Source organism: Procambarus clarkii, chromosome 51, assembly GCF_040958095.1.
Source record: "Procambarus clarkii isolate CNS0578487 chromosome 51, FALCON_Pclarkii_2.0, whole genome shotgun sequence".
NCBI lineage: Eukaryota > Metazoa > Arthropoda > Malacostraca > Decapoda > Cambaridae > Procambarus > Procambarus clarkii.
In genome coordinates, this window is record NC_091200.1 from 16328745 (window position 1) to 16351714 (window position 22970).

At 46.3% G+C, this 22970-nt stretch overlaps 1 protein-coding gene across 1 annotated transcript in view; it reads left to right on the forward strand.

Moving 5' to 3' along the window:
* Positions 1–22970, forward strand: part of sha (shavenoid) — a 70467-nt gene that overhangs the window by 41729 nt on the left and 5768 nt on the right. The window contains exons 3-10 of the mRNA XM_069304041.1: positions 7695–7829; positions 14886–14996; positions 15164–15284; positions 16844–17013; positions 17611–17785; positions 18982–19144; positions 19805–19952; positions 22681–22832. Of these exons, the coding sequence (XP_069160142.1) occupies positions 7695–7829; positions 14886–14996; positions 15164–15284; positions 16844–17013; positions 17611–17785; positions 18982–19144; positions 19805–19952; positions 22681–22832 (1175 nt within the window). The remainder of the gene's footprint in view (positions 1–7694; positions 7830–14885; positions 14997–15163; positions 15285–16843; positions 17014–17610; positions 17786–18981; positions 19145–19804; positions 19953–22680; positions 22833–22970) is intronic.

The window sequence follows — 22970 nt, forward strand, 5'->3', positions numbered from 1 at the left end:
CTAATCCCTAAAATGTATGAACATTAATGAAAATGCCGAAAAATACCTTCACACATTCATATACAGGGAGCCGGTCGGCCGAGCGGACAGCACACTGGACTTGTGATCCTGTGGTCCCGGATTCGATCCCGGGCGCCGGCGAGAAACAATGGGCACAGTTTCTTTCACCCTATGCCCCTGTTACCTAGCAGTAAAATAGGTACCTGGGTGTTAGTCAGCTGTCACGGGCTGCTTCCTGGGGGTGGAGGCCTGGTCGAGGACCGGGCCGCGGGAACACTAAAGCCCCGAAATCATCTCAAGATAACAAGAGCTCGTTTTCTAATTTTCTGTACGAGGTAAATAATTTAGACGATATTGGCGAGAGTAGACGAAACTGTGTTTGAGGATCATTCGTACGTGTTGGTTAGCGTGTGTATTTACTATTTGTTTTCCTGCTCGATCGAATTATTAGCTCTTGGGCCCCGCCTCTCTGACTCCCGACCTATTTCCCTCTTATCATATCCTACATATTTCTGTCTGACGCATCCACACATCCTCAGGAAGTAGCCTGTAGCAGTTGTCGAGCTTCCAGGTATCTATTTACTGCATGGTGAACAGACGCATCAGGCGTAAGAAACTACTCATTTTTTTTTTCTGCCTGGTCCTGGGGTCCCATTTTCCACTCGCTGGTCGCCTATTACAATAGTTCCCGACCCATTTGCTTCCTATTCGGCTTTCTTTTGAAATTGTGTAAAGCCTGAACTGCGTCTCATTTTGAGCCCATTCCACTTACTCTCTACTCTTACGCTAAAGAAGTGCTTCCTTCTATCCAAATTGCCCATGTGATTCACATAGTCAATGCCTCTATGAATCTTATATGTCGTGATCATGTTATCTCTGACCCTCCTTTTTCCCAAAGTAATGAAGTCCAGCATCTTCAACCCTCTACGTTCAGTGGCCAGTCTTGTAGTAAATTTCTAGACCTTTGTTTTTGGTGGAGAGTTGACACCTAGGATACGTATTCTATCACTGGATCTAGTGTTGACACCTAGGATACGTATTCTATCACTGGATCTAGTGTTGACACCTAGGATACGTATTCTATCACTGGATCTAGTGTTGACACCTAGGATACGTATTCTATCACTGGATCTAGTGTTGACACCTAGGATACGTATTCTATCACTGGATCTAGTGTTGACACCTAGGATACGTATTCTATCACTGGATCTAGTGTAAGAAGTGTACAACCGTCTAGGAGTGTATCTTCTCCATGTTTGCGACGTCTGTGTTGATTCCTGGAAACACCAGTTTACGAGGCGAGTGTCTGGACTGAGGCATAACAGTCAACACACACCTCCAGTCCTTGAGGGAGCTCGTGTGTAAACACTGTTGGGTGAATAATTTTTAGATGCTCGAGAGACAGCCAGCAGCGCCCTTTCTTCCTGCAACCTCCACCACCTGCCCAACCACCACCACAACCACCTTCCCAACCAGCACAACCATCTACCCAGCTACCACCACCACCTCTCCCTCCACTACCACCACCACCTGCCCAACCACCTCCGCCATATGACGGCAATACAAGTATTTGTTCATTATTTAGCCTCCATTGTTTACAGTGTTGACAGCCTCGCGCTGTACCCACGGCGACGCCCACACACTTCAGTTATATATTTGGCGACCTATTTATACGCCACTTGACGCTTTGGCGCGAATAACAAGGTAGCGTTACGAAGCCCTTTTTTCAATATCATGCAATTTATAATCTTCCACTGCAGCATAAAAGTGATATTTAAATAGTATTTTATGAAATATTCCTTCAGTTTTTTTTATTTGATTTTAGAAATAGTGGTAACGGTCTCGGAATGTCAGTATGGCCTATCTGGGGTGTGGCGATTGGTCACTTGGATTATTATTCTCAAATGCTGAAGGAACTCAAAAAAAAGGAATATAAAAAGCTTACGTGATACAGTCATTGTATTCAAGGTTCAAACACCTCAAAGGAGCCGAGGCTGAGCGGACAGAACGCTGGACGCGTAATCCTGTGGTCCCGGGTTCGATCCCGGGCTCCGGCGAGAAACAATGGGCAGAGTTTCTTTCACCCTGATGCTCCTGTTACCTAGCAGTAAATAGGTACATAGGAGTTAGTCAGCTGTCACGGCCTGCTTCCTGGGGGTGGAGGCCTGGTCGAGGACCGGGCCGCGGGGACACTAAAGCCCCGAAATCATCTCAAGATAACCTCAAGATAACCTAACCCTATCTTTTAATGAAATTGGATGAGTTGCATTACATGTTACATGCAAATAACATACATATGTGCCATATATATCAATTTTGAATTCTGCGGTGATGATTGTTTTCAAGGTCAAAGCTGCAGCACCAGAACACTCCTCCATGGACACAGTTCAAGCTGTCAAGCCAGTAACACTGACGAAGGTCACACTACTAATTGACGTATGTCAAAGTCACAGGTCAAAGCCAGCTGTCAAGTTGACGGATCAATAACCCCAAATTAGAATTTACAAATGATTTTATCGCAATTGTCGACGATTCCCTTGCCTCTTGTTCACAAAACGAGACATGGACAAAGTAGCTGTTTACTGACGTTGGAAATTAGACTTTCCAGATAAGGAAAGTTTGTAAGCTTAATATATATAATTTAATTGTTCACAGCTGTAGAAAGACAAACACTTAGCGGATGGCACCAGGCGGCCACAAGCACTCACAGCTGTTAGCGGCCACGAGTCTTTCTTGTCAGCAAATAACGCGAACATTCCTTCTAGACTTGAGGTAACGGTGGGTGTGTGGAGGTGTGGAGGCTTGGTGGGGGAGGTGTGGAGGCTTGGTGGGGGAGGTGTGGAGGCTTGGTGGGGGAGGTGTGGAGGCTTGGTGGGGGAGGTGTGGAGGCTTGGTGGGGAAGGTGTGGAGGCTTGGTGGGGGAGGTGTGGAGGCTTGGTGGGGGAGGTGTGGAGGCTTGGTGGGGGAGGTGTGGAGGCTTGGTGGGGGAGGTGTGGAGGCTTGGTGGGGGAGGTGTGGGGGCTTGGTGGGGGAGGTGTGGAGGCTTGGTGGGGGAGGTGTGGAGGCTTGGTGGGGGAGGTGTGGAGGCTTGGTGGGGAAGGTGTGGAGGCTTGGTGGGGGAGGTGTGGAGGCTTGGTGTGTGGAGACTTGGTGGGGGAGGTGTGGAGGCTTGGTGGGGGAGGTGTGGAGGCTTGGTGGGGGAGGTGTGGAGGCTTGGTGGGGGAGGTGTGGGGGCTTGGTGGGGGAGGTGTGGAGGCTTGGTGGGGGAGGTGTGGAGGCTTGGTGGGGGAGGTGTGGAGGCTTGGTGGTGGAGGTGTGGGGGCTTGGTGGGGGAGGTGTGGAGGCTTGGTGGGGAAGGTGTGGAGGCTTGGTGGGGGAGGTGTGGAGGCTTGGTGTGTGGAGACTTGGTGGGGGAGGTGTGGAGGCTTGGTGGTGGAGGTGTGGAGGCTTGGTGGGGGAGGTGTGGAGGCTTGGTGGGGGAAGTGTGGAGGCTTGGTGGGGCAGGTGTGGAGGCTTGGTGGGGGAGGTGTGGAGGCTTGGTGGGGGAGGTGTGGAGGCTTGGTGGGGGAGGTGTGGAGGCTTGGTGGGGGAGGTGTGGAGGCTTGGTGGGGCAGGTGTGGAGGCTTGGTGGGGGAGGTGTGGAGGCTTGGTGGGGGAGGTGTGGAGGCTTGGTGGGGCAGGTGTGGAGGCTTGGTGGGGGAGGTGTGGAGGCTTGGTGGGGGAGGTGTGGAGGCTTGGTGGGGCAGGTGTGGAGGCTTGGTGGGGGAGGTGTGGAGGCTTGGTGGGGCAGGTGTGGAGGCTTGGTGGGGGAGGTGTGGGGGCTTGGTGGGGGAAGTGTGGAGGCTTGGTGGGGGAGGTGTGGAGGCTTGGTGGGGGAGGTGTGGAGGCTTGGTGGGGGAGGTGTGGAGGCTTGGTGGGGGAGGTGTGGGGGCTTGGTGGGGGAGGTGTGGGGGCTTGGTGGTGGAGGCGTGGAGGAGTCGTGAAGGAGAGAAGATCACGGTGGAGTGAGAAAGAGTGGAAAGGAGGTGAGAAAGGGTGGAGAGTTGGAGTAGGTAATGGTTACATCCCCCACACCGGGCACCCTGCAAAGTTGGGTGAGGCTGTGTCTCACCTCCTATTATGGACACATAAAGAAACTGACCCAGAAAGATCGTGCCATCAAGGGCTGGACACTGCCCTGACTGGAAATGTATCAAGACACACGTCTTGGCACATTTTCTCCTCACCAACTTCATCAGATTCATGATGAGCAGATGATAACCCTCAGTGAACTCGGCTCGGCGGTGGCATAGGGGCTGAACCTCTTCAAAGGGGGGCATAAACCACTGTGCAAGGCATGTGCTATTCCGTTATGTGAAGGGATGGAAACTCCACGAAAGAAAGAGCTTCCTGCTTAGTTAGGACAGTTTTGAACTTCACCACCAAAGATGTTTCGCTAAGCTGCAGTTTCGAGTTTCATTTCAGGGGGTTTTGCGGAGCCACAGGCCAGTGGGGGGCTCATTACTACAGAGGTACAGATGAACTGTAGACCTGGGAACTATCACCACAGATAGTGACCCCACTAGAGGAAATGACAGAGGTACACCAACATTATAGTGTATTGAGGGGCTGATGACTGAACACCAACATTATAGTGTATTGAGGGGCTGATGACTGAGCACCAACATTATAGTGTATTGAGGGGCTGATGACTGAGCACCAACATTATAGTGTATTGAGGGGCCGATGACTGAGCACCAACATTATAGTGTATTGAGGGGCCGATGACTGAGCACCAACATTATAGTGTATTGAGGGGCCGATGACTAAGCACCAACATTATAGTGTATTGAGGGGCCGATGACTGAGCACCAACATTATAGTGTATTGAGGGGCTGATGACTGAGCACCAACATTAGTGCCGAGTGCCTGCTACTCTAGCTGAGCTGCCTTACCTCTCCTCACCTCACCGACCCATCACACACACACACACACACACACACACACACACACACACACACACACACACACACACACACACACACACACACACACACACACACACACTGACCACGGAGCCAGAGCTCAACCCCCGCAAGCACAACAACTAGGTGAGTACACCCTTGCACCGTGGCGGCTACACCAGCACTAATCATATTGTATGAAAGTGAGACGTTTCTACACGACGGTGAGGAATGTGACCAGCTGAACCCAGCCGTTCTCTTGACAGGAGACAGTAGACAATATACACTATTCTCATCTATGCCGCAAGGTAAAACAAAAGAGTTTTGCAACACGTGTAATGGAAACCAATTCTCGCTACCACAACTACAGTTAAAACTGCATTTACGCACTCAGATTCGGAATGGCACACAGCAGACAATTCTAGATAACAAAACATATATGTACTGCTAGACTGACGGAGGGAGATAGCAAGATAATATACAAGATGACCTACATCTTGTATATTATCTTGCAAGATAATATACAAGATAATATACAAGATTGGCTCAACAAGTGGCCAGTAGAGTTTAAACAAACTATGTGCAAAGTAACGAAATCTTGGAGGATGAAAGAAGAAAATCTTGGAGGATGTGTGGGGGGGGGGGATATAACACTGAATATATCTGAACTTGGCACATATAACACTGAATATATCTGAACTTGGCACATATAACACTGAATCTGCTTCCCATCAGGACAGTGCTGTGCGGCTTAGGCTAGGTTGGTCAATATATTAACTTCCTTTAACATATTTGAGTGAGGAATTATTCAGGTCGTTATATACAAACCTATGCCAGACCAGTCCTTTAATATGCAGTGCCAAGGTCAACTCAGGACTCATTAAGTAGTTTCATGACCTCTTACGAAACCTGTACATCTCTCTTCGATCATGGCGGCATAGTCTGTTTATTAAAAACAATTATAAATTGGGTGTCGGTAGTGGTGGAGTGGGTGGGGGGGGGGGGAATGGGTGTTGGTAGTGGAGGAGTGGGTTGTGGTGGTTGTGGTGGAGAAGGGTGGTTGGTAGTGGAGAAGTAGGTGGTGGGTGAGTGTTGTGAAGGTGGTGGAGGTGGTAGTGGGTGGTGGGGGTGGACTGTTAGCCAAGGATATTCGTGCGTGGGCCCAAAACCTGTGTCTGGGCCGCTTAGTTAATGTTTCTAATATCTCTCCTAGACGGTGGATGAGTATTTACGACTCGTATATTCGCTACCTTACCTTGAGGTTACTTTGAGATGATTTCGGGGCTTAGCGTCCCCGCGGCCCGGTCGTCGACCAGGCCTCCTACCGTAAGATTGTCCGCAATGTGTTTAGCAACTTCATTTTTGCGCTACTAACTCTGCTGAAATCTTATTCGGTTTGTAACTGTGCGCTGTTAGGTAATATTACCTCCTGCACCAGAGCCTTTTGGGGCGTAGGGCTATGTAATTCTCCTTATAATTACCTTCCCCTTCAAATTTTGTTGCAAACCTCTGTTCTTGTTCTATTTAAGTTTTAAGGTTCCACATGATGCGGATTCCAGGCCGGTGCTGCATATCCCAGTATTGGTCTAACGTAGGTTGCATAGATTGTGGTCTTGAAGTGAGGTGAGGGGGAGAGGGGGGGGGGGGTGAGGTGGTGAAGCGGGATATCGACCTTGAACCTGAACCATCTGTTGACAGTGATACTTGGTTCTTCCAACCTCACCTTCTTCTTTCTTCTTTCTTCTTTCTTTTTCTTTCTTCTTTCTTCTTTCTTCTCCGTTACTTCCTTTTCCCACCTAAAATCACGCACGCACGCCTGGTAGCCTGGTGAACAGCGCGCAGGACTCGTAATTCTGTGGCGCGGGCTCGATTCCCGCACCAGGCAGAAACAAATGGGCAAAGTTTCTTTCACCCTGAATGCCCCTGTTACCTAGCAGTAAATTGGTACCTTGAAGTTAGTCAGCTGTCACGGGCTGCTTCCTAAGGTGTGTGTGTGTGCGTGTGTGGTGTGAAAAAAAAGGTAGTTAGTAAACAGTTGATTGACAGTTGAGAAGCGGGCCGAAAGAGCAAAGCTCAACCCCCGCAAGCACAACTAGGTAGGTGAATACACACACACACACACACACACACACACACACACACACACACACACACGGGTGGTACGCGAACACAGGTGGAAACTGAGTACCCAAATGAGCCACAGGGACATTAGAAAAGAACTGTTTCAGTGTCAGAGTAGTTAACAGATGAAATGCATTAGGCAGTGATGTGGTGGAGGCTGACTCCATACACAGTTTCAAATGTAGATATGATAGAGCCCAGTAGGCCCAGGAACCTGTACACCAGTTGAGAGGCGGGACCAAAGAGCCAGAGCTCAACCCCTGCAACCCTTATTGCTGAATGTACTCCACAGTTGTCTATTCACTTGATCAAGTTATTTATCTAAAGCCATTCTCTTAGTTTGGAAAATAAGACAACATTAGTTTTACTGATAAAATCTTTGGAGCCGAATGGGGTGGAATCGAACCCGTGTTGCGTATGACACTCCGCGCTCGTGCCTATTACACCACCCTATTTCTTAGATATTCTCGTAGCTATGTAACCCCCTATTTTGATGCCCCTATATCCTTGTTGTACAAGGATGCTGTTGTGGCGAGCAAATGTCACTAACGTCCTATAACTGATGTGTATGTTTTATTTATGCTTGTTTAAGACACTTGTGGTGTTATAATTAGGATGTTGTTGTTGCAGGAATGGGCGGCTGTGGGTGTGGTGCGGGCGGCGGCGTGGCGACGGTGGGCGTGGGCGGGGTGTGTCAGTGCCAATGTCCACCCTCTACGCCCACATTCAGGGACGACTCCGCCCACTGCGTCTCGACGCTCGACGGTGAGTACAGGGGGTCGTACGGCAGGTCGTGCACCGGTACACATTTGCTACACATGCTACACACAGGTGCACCGGTACACACAGGTGCACCGGTACACACACACAGGTGCACCATTTGTGTACCAGGAGCAATCCAGGCATCAGAGGCTTGGTAATCCGTCATATATCAGGACAAGTTATAGTTCAGTACCTCGGCCAACTTTGACGCAACTCCAGCGCCGCAAAAGAGCGTGCCGGGTCCTCGAAGGGTACTCCTGGAAGGAGGCTTCAGTCCGAAGGGTATCCCTGGAAGGAGGCTTCAGTCCGAAGGGTATCCCCTGGAAGGAGGCTTCAGTCCGAAGGGTATCCCCTGGAAGGAGGCTTCAGTCCGAAGGGTACCCCCTGGAAGGAGGCTTCAGTCCGAAGGGTATCCCCTGGAAGGAGGCTTCAGTCCGAAGGGTATCCCCTGGAAGGAGGCTTCAGTCCGAAGGGTACTCCTGGAAGGAGGCTTCAGTCCTGAGGGTATCCCCTACAAGGCTTCAGTCCGAAGGGTATCCTCTGGAAGGAGGTTTCAGTCCGAAGGGTATCCCCTGGAAGGAGGCTTCAGTCCGGAGGGTATCCCCCTAGAAGGAGGCTTCAGTCCAAAGGGTATCCCCTAGAAGGAGGCTTCAGTCCGAAGGGTATCCCCTGGAAGGAGGCTTCAGTTCGAAGGGTATCCCCTAGAAGGAGACTTCAGTTCGAAGGGTATCCCCTAGAAGGAGGCTTCAGTCCGAAGGGTATCCCCTAGAAGGAGACTTCAGTTCGAAGGGTATCCCCCTAGAAGGAGGCTTCAGTCCGAAGGGTATCCCCTAGAAGGAGACTTCAGTTCGTAGGGTATCCCCTGGAAGGAGGCTTCAGTCTGAAAGGTATCCCCTGGAAGGAGGCTTCAGTCCAGAGGGTATCCCCTGGAAGGAGGCTTCAGTCCGGAGGGTATCCCCTGGAAGGAGGCTTCAGTCTGAAGGGTATCCCCTAGTAGGAGGCTTCAGTTCGAAGGGTACCCCTAGAAAGAGGCTTTAGTCCGAAGGGTATCCCCTGGAAGGTACTCCCGGAAGGAACCACCGGACAAAGAGCCCTTGCAGACGCCAGTGATCCAGACACTATTGGCTCGGCAGAGAGTCAAGAGGGCCGTCTAACAACGCAAGTGAGACCACAACAAAATCGGATAAAGCCATTCCTTCTGTGTTAATCCACTTTGTTATGCATTCCTTTGTTTATCAACCCGTTAACGAAACATTCCGAGCGCTCGGAAAAGCGTTAAAGCCTCTTTTTCCACTCGAGTTGCAAGGTAAATGCACTAATCATTGACGTATTAGCGAATTAAGAATGCATGAAATCTGGCAAACAATGTGTATTGTAGAGGCATGTCTTTTAGCAGTTATAGAATAAACTCGGCTTTGTAAGCCGAAGTTCGAACAGCTTTTCGAACATGTTTTAGTCGTTGAAAGCGCAAGTTCGAACAGCACAACATAGATTTTCAGTTATGGAAACCTTTAAGTTTGTACAGCGTTCCAAACTTGTTTCAGTTATGGAAGCCAATGTTTGTACCAACACTACTGGACTGTCGATCATCCATAGTGCCGATAGTTCAGTAGTGGCACCCCCCCCCCTCCCCTCCTCCCCGTGCCGCTGGCTTGTTCTAGATCAAAATAATTTCTTGTTAAGCGGTCATTGGTCTCCCTCGGCAGGGAGGAGGAGCGCGCCACCATTTAATGACTAACGGGTCGTTAAACTGTATGGATCATTTGTTCCTACTGTGCCGCCAGCAGGAAAGCGCGAAATTGACCGACCTTTAGTGATCGAGAAGAGGGCAGGGCAAGAGGAGGGCAGAGAGGGAAAGCAGAACAGGGAAGGAAACTTGCATAATTCCCTGGACACGAAGGCTCTTTGCTTCATACCCGTACTAACTGCCTGTGACATTAAACGTCACGGATATTATATATATATATATATATATATATATATATATATATATATATATATATATATATATATATATATATATATATATATATATATATATATATAGATATATAAGCAACATGGGAGTATATAGCATGTTGGTAAGATAAAGGGATCTAAACCCTGTTAAAATGAATGGTTCTTATAGTAAGTACATCTCAACACTATAACAAGTACTTATTTCAGTAAGCTAGTAAATTACACCACAATAGGTACTTACAATGAGTAATCTACCATAATTACTTAAGAGTAACGTTCAGTATTGGTCCCTTTTTAAAGCCAAGAGAATAGGTAGGTATAGATAACTTTTTTGTCGCTTCTGCGGTATTTTGCGAACCCACACTGGCATTTGAAATTGAAATTGAAATCAGTTTATTGAGGTAAAATACACACAAAAGGATGAGGTAGCTCAAGCTATTCTCACCCCGTTCAGTACATCGTGTTAATACATACATAGACACACATCACAAGCAAGTATTACCGAACATTCTGAGAGATAAACACATACATTTCCTGCGTTACACAAGTAACACTGACATTGAACACGCTTCATTAACGAAAGCTTCCGCTCGTTTACGAATAAAAGTCTAACCAATCTCATCCTGATTCGGATAAATGCGTTTATCCGAACCATTTGTTGTTGTTGTTTTAGATTTAGCTGCTCAGAAGGCAGTGTCCATGTAGCACGGGCTATGGTGAGCCCGTAAATCCGTCGCCATTTGCTCATCACCTCTTATATATACGTACTTCGACTGCATAGGTGACGAACTCATCACAAGGCATAGTAGGATGGCCCCGGGAGGAATTAGGGGGAAAACCCTAGCCCATTGCTGGGTGATGTTGATGAATATATATGTGGTTAAAATGAACAAATCCACAAGGGCCGTGACGAGGATTCGAACCTGCGTCCGGGAGCATCCGGGTTAGTGTGATCTCTGTGTGTAATATATAAGTGGTACCTGAATGTCTATATTGGCTAGTAATGGTAAAATATTGATGTCTGAATAGCCTTCGATCGCCTGATGTTGGTGTCTCAGAGAGGCTGCAGGATCCTGTAAGTTCAGTAGAACCTTGGTTTCAACTCCTTTTGACCATGTCGTAGCTCAGTCGATTAAGGCAGCGTCTGGAATGCTCTCCGACGCAGGTTCGAATCCTCGGCACGGCCCTTGTGGATTTGTTCATGTTGGTAGAATCTTAAAGAGGTGAGGATTAGGTGAAAATTTATTGACGAGCAAGAGGCTTACCTTGAGGTTAACTTAGGTTACCTTGAGGTTAAGGTGTTTTCGGGACTTAGCGTCCCCGCGGCCCGGTCGTCGACCAGGCCTCTTCTGACAAGGCCTCACAATTCACTTTGTCAGAAGTGAATTGTGAGGAAGTCGACAAAAAATGTGCAGGAGGGGGTTTATAACTGGGAGAAGTGTGTGCTGACCAAAGGGGTGGTAGGTGGTGGGTGGCAGTCGCCCACTGGCCGCCCGGGGTGGGACAGGGCCCACGCCCACCCGCCCCGCCCGCAGCCCCTCCTCACCTACTGGTTTGCACCACACTGCCCAAGCACCTCGTTGCTCGGGAGGTAATAAACTAGCAAATCTATCGTCAGGTTATGAGTTATATATTTCGCTAACAACGTGATCACTCGTGTCAAGGACGCTGACAAAGTGATCAGTTCTATATGACACATTGCGGAACTTTTTGAAAATAAATAATAATAATGTTCATTCCATCCAGCAGTCGACCCCACAGACGCATTCATCAATTTTAACATGTCGTTCGTTCAAAATAGGAATTTTCTCAAATATAAATTAATATTATTATATATTAGTATATTGTGTATATTTAGGCACTGGTTAAGTTAAGTGTTTAGGTTCTGTTGGCGATTATTTGTATTTTTAGTACGTGGGTGAAGCATTTACAACGTTGTGGTTCGAACAAAAGTCATCAGTGAAGCACTTGTTTCGGAAGTGTTCGGACGTCATCAGTTGAGTCGCGTATACAGCCCGTCCTCCAAAGACCGAAAAGTGATTCCATGCACCCGCCAAGCCCCCTATTTATCATTGAAAAAAGTACTCCCGACTGTAGCAAGCGCTCCACCTGCACTCAGACCTAGAGAACTCTAGGCCAGTTAAGCACTGAGTAAGCACTCAGACCAGTTATCAAACCTAGCCTCCAAACCAACCCGGGGCCTCGTAGCCTGGTGGATAGCGCGCAGGACTCGTAATTCTGCGGCGCGGGTTCGATTCCCGCACGAGGCAGAAACAAATGGGCCAAGTTTCTTTCACTCTATGCCCCTGTTACCTAGCAGTAAATAGGTACCTGGGTGTTAGTCAGCTGTCACGGGCTGCTTCCTGGGGGTGGAGGTCTGGTCGAGGACCGGGCCGCGGGGACACTAAAAGCCCAGAAATCATCTCAAGATAACCTCAAGATAACCCCCCATTAAATGAAAGCATGAGAAGTAGCTCTTAAAACCGGGACAATAATGATATAAAGCTCTAGCCATTAAGTCTCGGACAGTATCAGGGATCAGAACATTGACCGCACTGAAGACCCGGGCTGGCCGCAGCCACCGCAGCCGCTGGAGACCTCGAGGGGTAACGAATTATCCTGGTAGAACTATCCCGCCGAAGTAGACCCCGTTGCCACAATTTATGGCCCCCACCAGTCGCCCGGAGCTCCTGTATGCCCGGCCCGCGACGCCCACTGCGCCATTATCGTCAATATGTGAACGCTGACTGTAGTCAATTATATGTGTTGATGCTATAATACACATTAGTATCGCAGTCTGACTTTGGCCATCACGAATCTAAGCAACACGTGCTACATAAAGACTTAAAGACAAGCCATTAGTTCAGACTTGTGCTAATGAGTTGGTAGTAAAAAGTCTTGTGTGTTACGGTCCAAGGCTAAAAGTTAGGTTTTTTTTTGGGTGTTCTTTTATTGCTTAATACTGAGGCTTCTGCTCAGCGTGTCCCGTCCGTCGCCGGCAGCTCTTCGCCATATATTCAGTCCAACAATAATTACACCTTGGGTGTTGGGGAGAGCACAGGAGCAGGTGCTGGGGTGCACCGCAGAACTGCTGGTCAAACCAGTCACTCCCGACGGACTTTGCATTTTCAAAAGATCAAATCTCCAAATATTGATGTCTTGGCTATTACATAAATGTCTTAATTACCATTTTTAGAGGGTTTGAGAAACCAAAGGATACGAATAACTTGAGGTGATGTATTCTCTTAATTATATTCACACTAGAGCTTTGTGGCTCACGGTGAAAATAGCTCGGAATATCTCATGTCAATATTTGAACTTTTAATTACTGTACTGTTGTTAAAATTGTTCGAAGGCGTCCGAGTAGTGCTTAAATCACCCCTCCTCCTCCTCCTCCTCCTCTGGCATCCTTCCTCCCCGCCCCCCGGGGTAGGGTGGCCGTTCTTGGCCCCCACATTGGCCTCTTAGATCAGCCTCACTCATTCCGCTCTTCTTGAGAAGGGCCGCCAAGCTGGAGGCACCCTGGCGCTGCCCTACGGAGGGACAAGGTCCACACAACTCCTTCTGACCGGTCCTTGCCCCTCTGCGCACGCTCCTCCGAGCTCTTGTCTCTGTGTGTATAGCGTCAGGGTAGAGTTACGATATCGCTTATCCGCTGCTACGATAGTTTTAGTGGCCTGGAGGGCCGCGGCGAGTGTGTTCTTCGTGACCAGGGCGCCTGCGTGGGTTATATATATATATATATGTATATATGCAGGAAACCCGCATTTGAAACATTCAAGATTGCTGTGCGCGTGTTCGGCTGAATTCGTCTTCGACAGAGCAAGATGGAGAGTCTCTCTAGCTTGCTCTGATGAAGGCGAATTGAGCCGAAAACGCGTTCAGTATTTTTTTTTTAATTTTATCAGATGTGGTTTTTCCAGCATACTTGGATCAATGTTTGGTACAACATGTGGTGCCACATGTGATGCCATATGTGGTGCCACACGTTAAGAAAGTTAAAGATGACTGCCGCCATCACCAACTGCGACCTGACGCTCAGTATGACAACGAAGAATAAGGAGTGGGAGGGAATACAATTGGATGAACAGGTACAATAAAGGTGATACCAATGAGTTAGTAAAATATCAACCCCAAGTCTGACCACCGTGTGCACAACGGTAGTGCACAGGTGGAGGATGGAGGGGGGTCCTTGACCCCCTGGTTCAGGGTACGCTGGGAGGGGGGGGCAGACAGTTGATATAGATATATCACCTCTATGGCCAAGGCCACTTCACACCCTGACCATTGAAGTGTTTTTCTCCACATAGTTTGGTAATGTGGTGGGTGTTAATTTTTTTATTTTGCCCCGGAGGGCTAGTGTACTGGGCAGCGTCACTCATCCTGTGAGTGAACATACCGCCATAGTGACAGTACTGGGCAGCGTCACTCATCCTGTGAGTGACCACACCGCCATAGTGACAGTACTGGGCAGCGTCACTCATCCTGTGAGTGAACATACCGCCATAGTGACAGTACTGGGCAGCGTCACTCATCCTGTGAGTGAACATATCGCCATAGTGACAGTACTGGGAAGCGTCACTCATCCTGTGAGTGAACATATCGCCATAGTGACAGTACTGGGCAGCGTCACTCATCCTGTGAGTGAACATATCGCCATAGTGACAGTACTGGGCAGCGTCACTCATCCTGTGAGTGAACATATCGCCATAGTGACAGTACTGGGCAGCGTCACTCATCCTGTGAGTGAACATATCGCCATAGTGACAGTACTGGGCAGCGCCACTCATCCTGTGAGTGAACATATCGCCATAGTGACAGTACTGGGCAGCGTCACTCATCCTGTGAGTGACCATACCGCCATAGTAGCATGCATAATACTCCTTAATACGACAAATCTAGTTGTTCATCCTGTTCAGTAAGCTGGCGTTTACCTAACTGTCTGAAAGTAAAGAAACTGCTAATGGCTTGGCTGGGGTACTCCGACTCGTGGAATGGCTGGTACTCTGGGGCCTTTGGTGTGGGGGATTCTAGGAATATATATTTATATATATAATACATATATAACATTCTCGTGCTAATCCATAACTGGTTTTGCAGAGTGCTCCCTGGCGGACTTCGTCAGTAGCTCTGGGTCGGAGAAGATCCCTTATGTGTACATGCCGCTCAAGCACCAGCTCGTCCACCCTACGGCTGAAGTCGCCCTCTTAGGTAAGTGTCTGAGAGAGAGAGAGAGAGAGAGAGAGAGAGAGAGAGAGAGAGAGAGAGAGAGAGAGAGAGAGAGAGAGGAAACAGGCGTCACAGAGACAGTAAGTCGAGAAAACATTGCAGCAGCACAATTGCCAAAAAAAGTTATTGAGATGGATGCACTGTTGCAGGTCTGGATCACGGCGGATCTCCCCTCAAGTCGCCTGTGTGTGTGGTGACGAAGGGCGGCCTCCTCACCCACCAGGGCTGGGAGAACATGGCCAACACCTCTACCTTCGAGCCTCCCTTCAGGTATGTTGGGGCTTCTGCAGGTTCCTTGTGCCTTTGGGAGAGATTTCGCGTTCCTTATGGCTGGTAAAGATGTCTTAAAACATTGGTATTTGTATAGGTATTCCTACTGAGTGGGGTCTTGCGGTTTGGTCTTAAGTAACATTTGTATTAAGTATTTTATATTAAGAAGGTAATGCAGGAAAAGTGGGATAACACCAGCTGATAGATATATACAACCCCCTTGACACAGACACATCAACAACTAGGAAAAAGGTACAGGGAGAGAAAAACTAGTAGAAGCATTAGAAAAGAACTTTCTAACGCGGAAATACAAGGATAAAACATAGAGCTGGGTAGGGAAGGGTCGTGCCCATTATCCCTGGATCATTCACATTTCTGTGAATGATCTGTGAATGTGAATGGATCATTCTAAGATAGTGATCAAGGGGTCAAGTTGGTAGGTGCCATCTATTTGTCTGGTGATATCAGAGACCTGAAAGTGGGAACAAATGTCACTATGAGTGAATGTGGTCGACGTGATACCTGGTGGAAAGTCAAGTTATTTAGCAGTCAATGTCTTAAGCTTGTACTGGTGTGAAGTATGTATGAGGAGGAAGGGAGGGGGGTTACTAAAATACTTAAGACGTTTCTTGCCCTCACTGCTATATCCACCAGTCTTCATGACCACACCTACGCTTGAAGAAATAAATCACTGTATTACTTTTATTGTATCATTGTATTACTGGATCACTGTACTACTGTACCACTCTCTCACTTCCATCCGTCTTGGGGCACCATCATCTTTTCGTCCTTCACTTAAGGTGAAGGGGCTATGACAGCTGAGCGGATAGCGTTCGGGATTCGTAGTCATGAGGTTGCAAGGTCGATCCCTGGTGGAGGCGGAAACAAATGGGCGGAGTTTCTTTCACCCCTGATGCCCCCTGCTCACCTACCAGTAAATAGGTACCTGGGAGTTAGACAGCTGCTACCTGCTGCTTCCTGGGGGTGTGTAACAAAAAGGAGGCCTGTTCGAGGACCGGGCCGCGGGGACGCTAAGCCCCCGAAATCATCTCAAGATAACCTCAAGATGACAGAGGAAAGTCTACTTGGAAGGATTCAATTTACATGAGATTAAGAGTAGGATACAAATTTTTCTGGCAATAGGGTGTTGATGTCAATGAAAAAGATAAGGAGTGTAAATTATGTAGTATGCCGCACACACACCTTAGATCATTATGTATTAGAGTATCAGCTTATTGATAACTATATAAATAAGGGAATAAGTAGTGTACCATATCAAATTGTTTGCATGGGTGATAATGATATGATAGAATACTTAGAAGGCTACAAGTAACCCCAAGAGTGTAACACTTATATTCTGTGTTTACTATATTAACCTGCAATGTTAAATGTGATTCTTGTACTGTGATTTGTGGATTTGTACTCACTGGATTTGTGCGCCCCTTGAGGGACTTGAAGTAGAGGGGAAGGGGGGGTAGAAATAGCCTAAGCTACTCTATCCCTTTGAGATGTATTTTATTGTCTCAATAAACGTACTTGAACGTGGGGACCACCACCAGATTGTTTCGAGAGAGCGGGAGGACCTACGTGCAGTGGGTCGGGGAGGCGGCGGCCAGGACGTCGGTGGAGGGCCGCCTGGTGCTGGTCACTCTCATCTGTCGGGACGCTGCCCAGCCCGACACCCCGGTCTTCAGCCCCTGCCTCGCCTTCAGGGTCGCCGGCAGTCCTGGTGAGAAGGAGCCCATGTTAGGTGCACCAACTGGGTGATATCTTGACCTTTCTTTTACTCATTGGCAGCTCACCCCTAATTTTTTTTTTTGCATTATAGTGTTTTGCTGGGGCTTTTTGTTTACCTCTTCTTTAAACATAATATAATTTCATGCATGCATGGCGAATATGAGGACAGCTTTCAAGAGCTTTGATAAGGAAACATTCAGAACACTGTCTACTACCAACATCAGACCAGTCTTAGCGTATGCAGCACCTCGAAACCCTCATTATCGAGCAAAAATCTGTAAATAGAACCATGATGAACTCTACATAAACACCATACACCACCTTTTGTACAGTCTTCTAAACGTGATAAACACATCACCTCTTGCAGATAATCTATATTTTGCTTGTCAAATTTCAATGTTGTAGAGAATTCATTGTATTCATCAACTCGTAACTTGTAGTTAAAAAAAAAAGTCTAATAAAGCAAAATAACCACTTGGACCATCAGGGATCGAGCGCCGACTTGCAAGAAGCGAGACCTTTGCTTTAGTATTACCGGTATAACACGAAGGGGAAACGTATGTAATGTTTCACTTTGTTGCTTCTACAGGAGGGTCAGAGGCGGCGCTCTCCGCCCCTGCTGGTGCTGGGGGCGACGACAGAGGGCTCTCCTCAGGGGAGGGCATCATCATTGGTCTAGTGGTCACCTGCCTCGCCATCATCTACGTCGTCGGCATGACCATCTACATCAAGGTCAAGAGGAGGAGGGGCAAGGAAGCCAAGATGTAAGATCGCGCGGCTTATCTCTCTCTGGTGAACTGATTCATTTAGTGTGACGCATCAAGAGCTGATGATGTTTCATGTGTGAACTTCTATTTTATCTTTATTTTTAACTTCCTGTTGATACATTTCCACACGGGCATTTGCGAAAGATGTCATAGATAATTTGCAGTTAAAGTTCTTCAATTTCTTCATTTTTATTTTCCACATTTAGATGCATTGATAACTATTCCAACAAAGTTTATATACAAATCTCTTTTAAGCTGCATTTTTAATTATTTTGATACAAACATAATAAATGACCATTAGGGTCATACCTATATTATGGCTGAGTTATAGAATTAATAGAGGCGTAACCATACCCTTATATAAGCTTGTTGGAAGCCCCGCGTGGTCTCCCAGAGATGGCGAGATAGAGTAAACAACATTAATGAGATTGTTGGAACCCATGCAGGTGTAAGTGTGGGGGAACGATACGCACTTCTCCCCTCAACAACAACAACACCAGGTTGTAGTGGTGTGGTCTCCCTTTCTAAATTCCTTGCTGCAAAGACAAAGGAACTTTCATATTTGCATCATGTTATAATAGCAGCAGTTGATACAGAAACTCTTATAATGGGTGATTTTTAACCACTAAACAATAGACTGGATTAATCTATCACAAACAGAAGAGCAATTTTTGTTTACCTCGTGTGCTAATTTTTGCCAGCCTTCAAATTAATTCGCACTTGTTAGTCCAGTATTTACCCCTGAAGTTAACCTAAATTAGTCACAATCATTAACATTAAGTATTAGCCTAAAACAGTATTAATTGGCGGGAATATCTTGGTGGTTTCGTGACATTAAAAGCACTGTAATATCGACCCTTCGTTTTACTGAGGACCATCGGCCTTGAGAGGTCACTCAGTGGGCCGGATTCGTACGCTTCTGGTCTCGCTAAACCACCTCAAAGTTGATGTTTGCTGCGTCGTGAGAACGGGCTGCTTATTCCCATACTTTCACTCTTATTACACGAGTAAATGTCGATCTTAAAATGTAAAGCCTTCATTTGTCCCAGTTTGCCTAACGTAGTCTTGCATTTACCTCGTTTTCATTATATATTTTATCCAGTCTTATACATTGCTACATCTTTACCTTTTGCTACATAGTCTTCGGGACTTCTACGATAATTTACGGAGTTACTTATTGCTGTTTTTTTCAGAGCCAAGCTCTCGCAAGAAGGTGGGCGAGCCAGGAAAACTCGCGCCAGGAGGGAGAAGGCACGTCCCTCCCCCAAGCCCTCCCTAGTGTCGTCCTCGGACGACCTGGACCACGAGGACATCGAGGACCTCTCTCAGGCGTCCAGAGCTCGTAGGGCCAACAGGGTGAGGTCATACGGAGTCAGGCTCTGTGATATATGTTATTCTCTGCATTGTGGTACGTTACGGGCTCACCATAGCCCGTGCTACATGGACATTTCGTTCTGAGTAGCTAAATCTAAAACAACAACAACATTGTGGTAGAGTTTAAGGGGTAACGTGAATGACGTGGGATCGCTGGATTGTTTTAAGCGCAGGTTAGACATATATATATATATATATATATATATATATATATATATATATATATATATATATATATATATATATATATATATATATATGTGTGTGTGTGTGTGTGTGTGAATTAGTTTTAAGTGGATAGAAATAGACGCTTCGTATGGGTCAGTAGGCCTTCTGCAGTTTCCGTAATTCTTATGTTATTTTGATGAAGTTTTAAGGTTTATCTCCAATAAAGAAGAGCTAATTTATTAAGCACCTCTTGATGGGGTGAAATCATTTATTGATTTACCAACCTGTCTGTTTAAGTACCAGAAGAAGCTAACAAATAATAACAGTACTGCAAAGTATTTGATCTCATACCTGAAATCTTCAGTGAATCACTTTCACAAAAGTGAAAGAAGTGTAATCTTTTATATGTTATTTCAGTGTTCCTTTTATATGTTGTTTCAGTGTTCCTTTTATAGCAAGACGGTTTCCTTACAGGAGAGGAGCCACGTATGCTTCACGACGGCCGTGGTTCACTCGGCCGGAGCCAGCAGGAGCGGCAGAGTCCTGCGCTCAGCGGCACAGGACGCCGCCGAAGGAATGGAGAGAGCTCCAAGATCCCATTTGGCTGTTGTTGAGACCCTCGGTAAGGAATACAAGAGTATTGTTTCCTCTCTTCTCTTTCTCTCTGTCTCTCTGTCTCTCTCTCTGTCTCTGCCTCTCTCTCTCTCTCTCTCGTTCTCTCTCTCTCGTTCTCTCTCTCTTTCTCTCTCTCTCTCTCTCTCTCTCTCGTTCTCTCTCTCTCGTTCTCTCTCTCTTTCTCTCTCTCTCTCTCTCTCTCTCTCTCTCTCTCTCTCTCTCTCTCTCTCTCTCTCTCTCGCTCTCGCTCTCACTCTCTCTCTGGCTCGCTCGCCGTCATTATTTTTTGTATAGTGGGGGCAAGTAGAACAGTTACGTTTTCTACTTTTTCTTACAAAGTAGAAAACATTAAATATGGGAAAATGGTTGTGAGAGACCCAGGTGACATTCCTTCTCTGGCCAGCCCAGGTTTCCACAGTTCTTCCTCTATTTGCAATTGTTATCTAGGGGGTATTTTCACTGCTATACATTTACAATGTTAATTATTGAAACACTTTATGAAACTAAATTACTTTATTAATTACTCTTAAACTAAAAAACCAAACAAAAAAATCCGTATTTCAATGGATCATAAAACTCAGTTTGATTTAATTATCAAATATGTTGTTTGCAAATCCAAAGGCTCTTTATTATCATAAAAAATGAGGGTAATAACGAAATCCTCACAACATAAAACTTCCGTTTGATATAATTCTCACTTTGGCCTGTAGGCAGAGGTAACACAACTTGAAAATCAAGGAAGAAAATCCATTTGGTTTTGAGTCGAACGAAGGTCACCACGCTCGCTAATGTTGAGACGTGACTTGTTCTGGTCAACTCAGCAATCAACCCGTCCTCATCAACAAAGACCCAAAGTCCATTCTATGCACCCGCCAACCCCTTCCCCTGTTAATGAATGAAAAATGGTTTACACACGATTCACAACTGATGACGTTCGAACACTTTCGGAACAAGTTCTTCACTGACGACTTTTGTTAGAACCACACAGCCCGTCCTCCAAACAAAGATCCAAAAGTGATTCCATGCACCTGCCAAACCCCCTATTTATGAATGAAAAATGGTTTACACACGATTCAACTGATGACGTTCGAACATATCCGGAACAAGTGCTTCACTGACGAATTTTGTTCGAACCACAACGCTATAAATGCTTCACCCACGCACTACAAATACAAATAATCGCCAACAGAACCTAAACACCTAACCTAACCTTTGCCTATATATGCACAATATGCTAACATATTATAATATTAATTTACATTTGAGAACATTCCCGTTTTGAATGAACAGCATGTAAACATTTATGAATGCGTCTCTGGGGTCGACCGCTGGATGTAATGGACATGAGTCGGGGACGGGTTGCCGTGGCTTCTTGAGGTAATCTTGAGATGATTTCGGGGCTTTTTTTAGTGTCCCCGCGGCCCGGTCCTCGACCAGGCCTCCACCCCCAGGAAGCAGCCCGTGACAACTGACTTACACCCAGGTACCTAATTTACTGCTAGGTAACAGGGGCATAGGGTGAAAGAAACTCTGCCCATTGTTTCTCGCCGGCGCCTGGGATCGAACCCAGGACCACAGGATCACAAGTCCCGCGTGCTGTCCGCTCGGCCGACCGGCTCCTCAGATACACTGGCAGATACACTGCTCTTACAGCATATTATGGTTCCACTTACTTTATTTAATTTGCCACTGCTTGGTAAGTATCTTTTCCCAGCTGTGAGTTGGTAGAATCTGAGCCAGTTGTCCAGATCTTGTGTGTCTGTGTCGGCCTGACTTACCAGTGGCTCACGGATTAGATGAAAATACGCTCGAATTACGGTGATGCTGGCAAAAACAGTCAATCCTCCCGTTTAAATTGTACTTATATTAACGTTGAGGACCATAGCACATATACCGACGTACAATTAAAAAGTAGAAATCTCTCTAGTTCGTTTAGCTAAGCAAGTAAAAAATTTTGACGCTAGTTACACAATTATTAATGTTATATATACATGTACACATACTCATACATACATGTACATATATATATATATATATACATACACATACATATTTAATCACCTACACAAATACACACATCAATAATCTTTTGTATCACAAGTGATTTAACAAGAGGCTCACAACAGTCTTAGATAGTATTTTCTGTAACCTTGTGAACCATCGTACTTCTATTGACGTAATGGACAGTTTGAGAGTAGAGTTTGGTATTATATCCACTTTATAAGAGTCTGGACAAAAATATAGCTAAAAACCAAACTTAAGTATTCCTAGGCCTTGTATAGCACGTATATGTACTATATTAGGCTTCAGATAGCGTGAAATAAGCCTAGGACGGTTAAGTTAGGTTTTATTATCAACATAAATACAAGTCCTTTTCCAGTTGGGCCAACTTCAATAGTACCAAATTCTACTTTCTAATTGTTCATTTCATCAATACATGTACGATGAGCCACATCATTATAAGTACTATGTAAACTGATGGGCTAAGCCTTTATCTTAGTGCAGATCTGGAGTTGAAGCGATACAACGGATCAAGTAACATAAGGATACCTTAGCCAAAATCTTCTATCGCACCTTATTTTATACTGAGCGAGCAATGGCCCATCTTCCTGTCTTGATAACTTCAAAGTTGTTGTTGTTGTTTCAGATTTAGCTACTCAGGACGAAGTGTCCATGTAGCACGGGCTACGGTGAGCCCGTAAAAATAACTTCAACAATTACGTCTTCTTTTATAGGTGAGAATGACGAAAGCGAGAGAGGTGTGCGGGCCCTGTCAGTCTTGAGCTCTGAGGAAGGCACGGAAGGGAATTTGGGAGGAATTCAAGAAGCCCAGGCTAAGAAGAAACTCTACTTCAATCCGGCTTACTTTGAGCCAGAAATGCTGCAAGTGAGCTCTAACCTCTAATACATTAACATTTTGAGTTTGCTGTACTTATATTAAATATGATAAAATAAAAATACTCTTTTTCTCTCAATCACAGGTTCTGTCCACTCTTTCTAAATAAGATAATTTTGTTTCTCATGC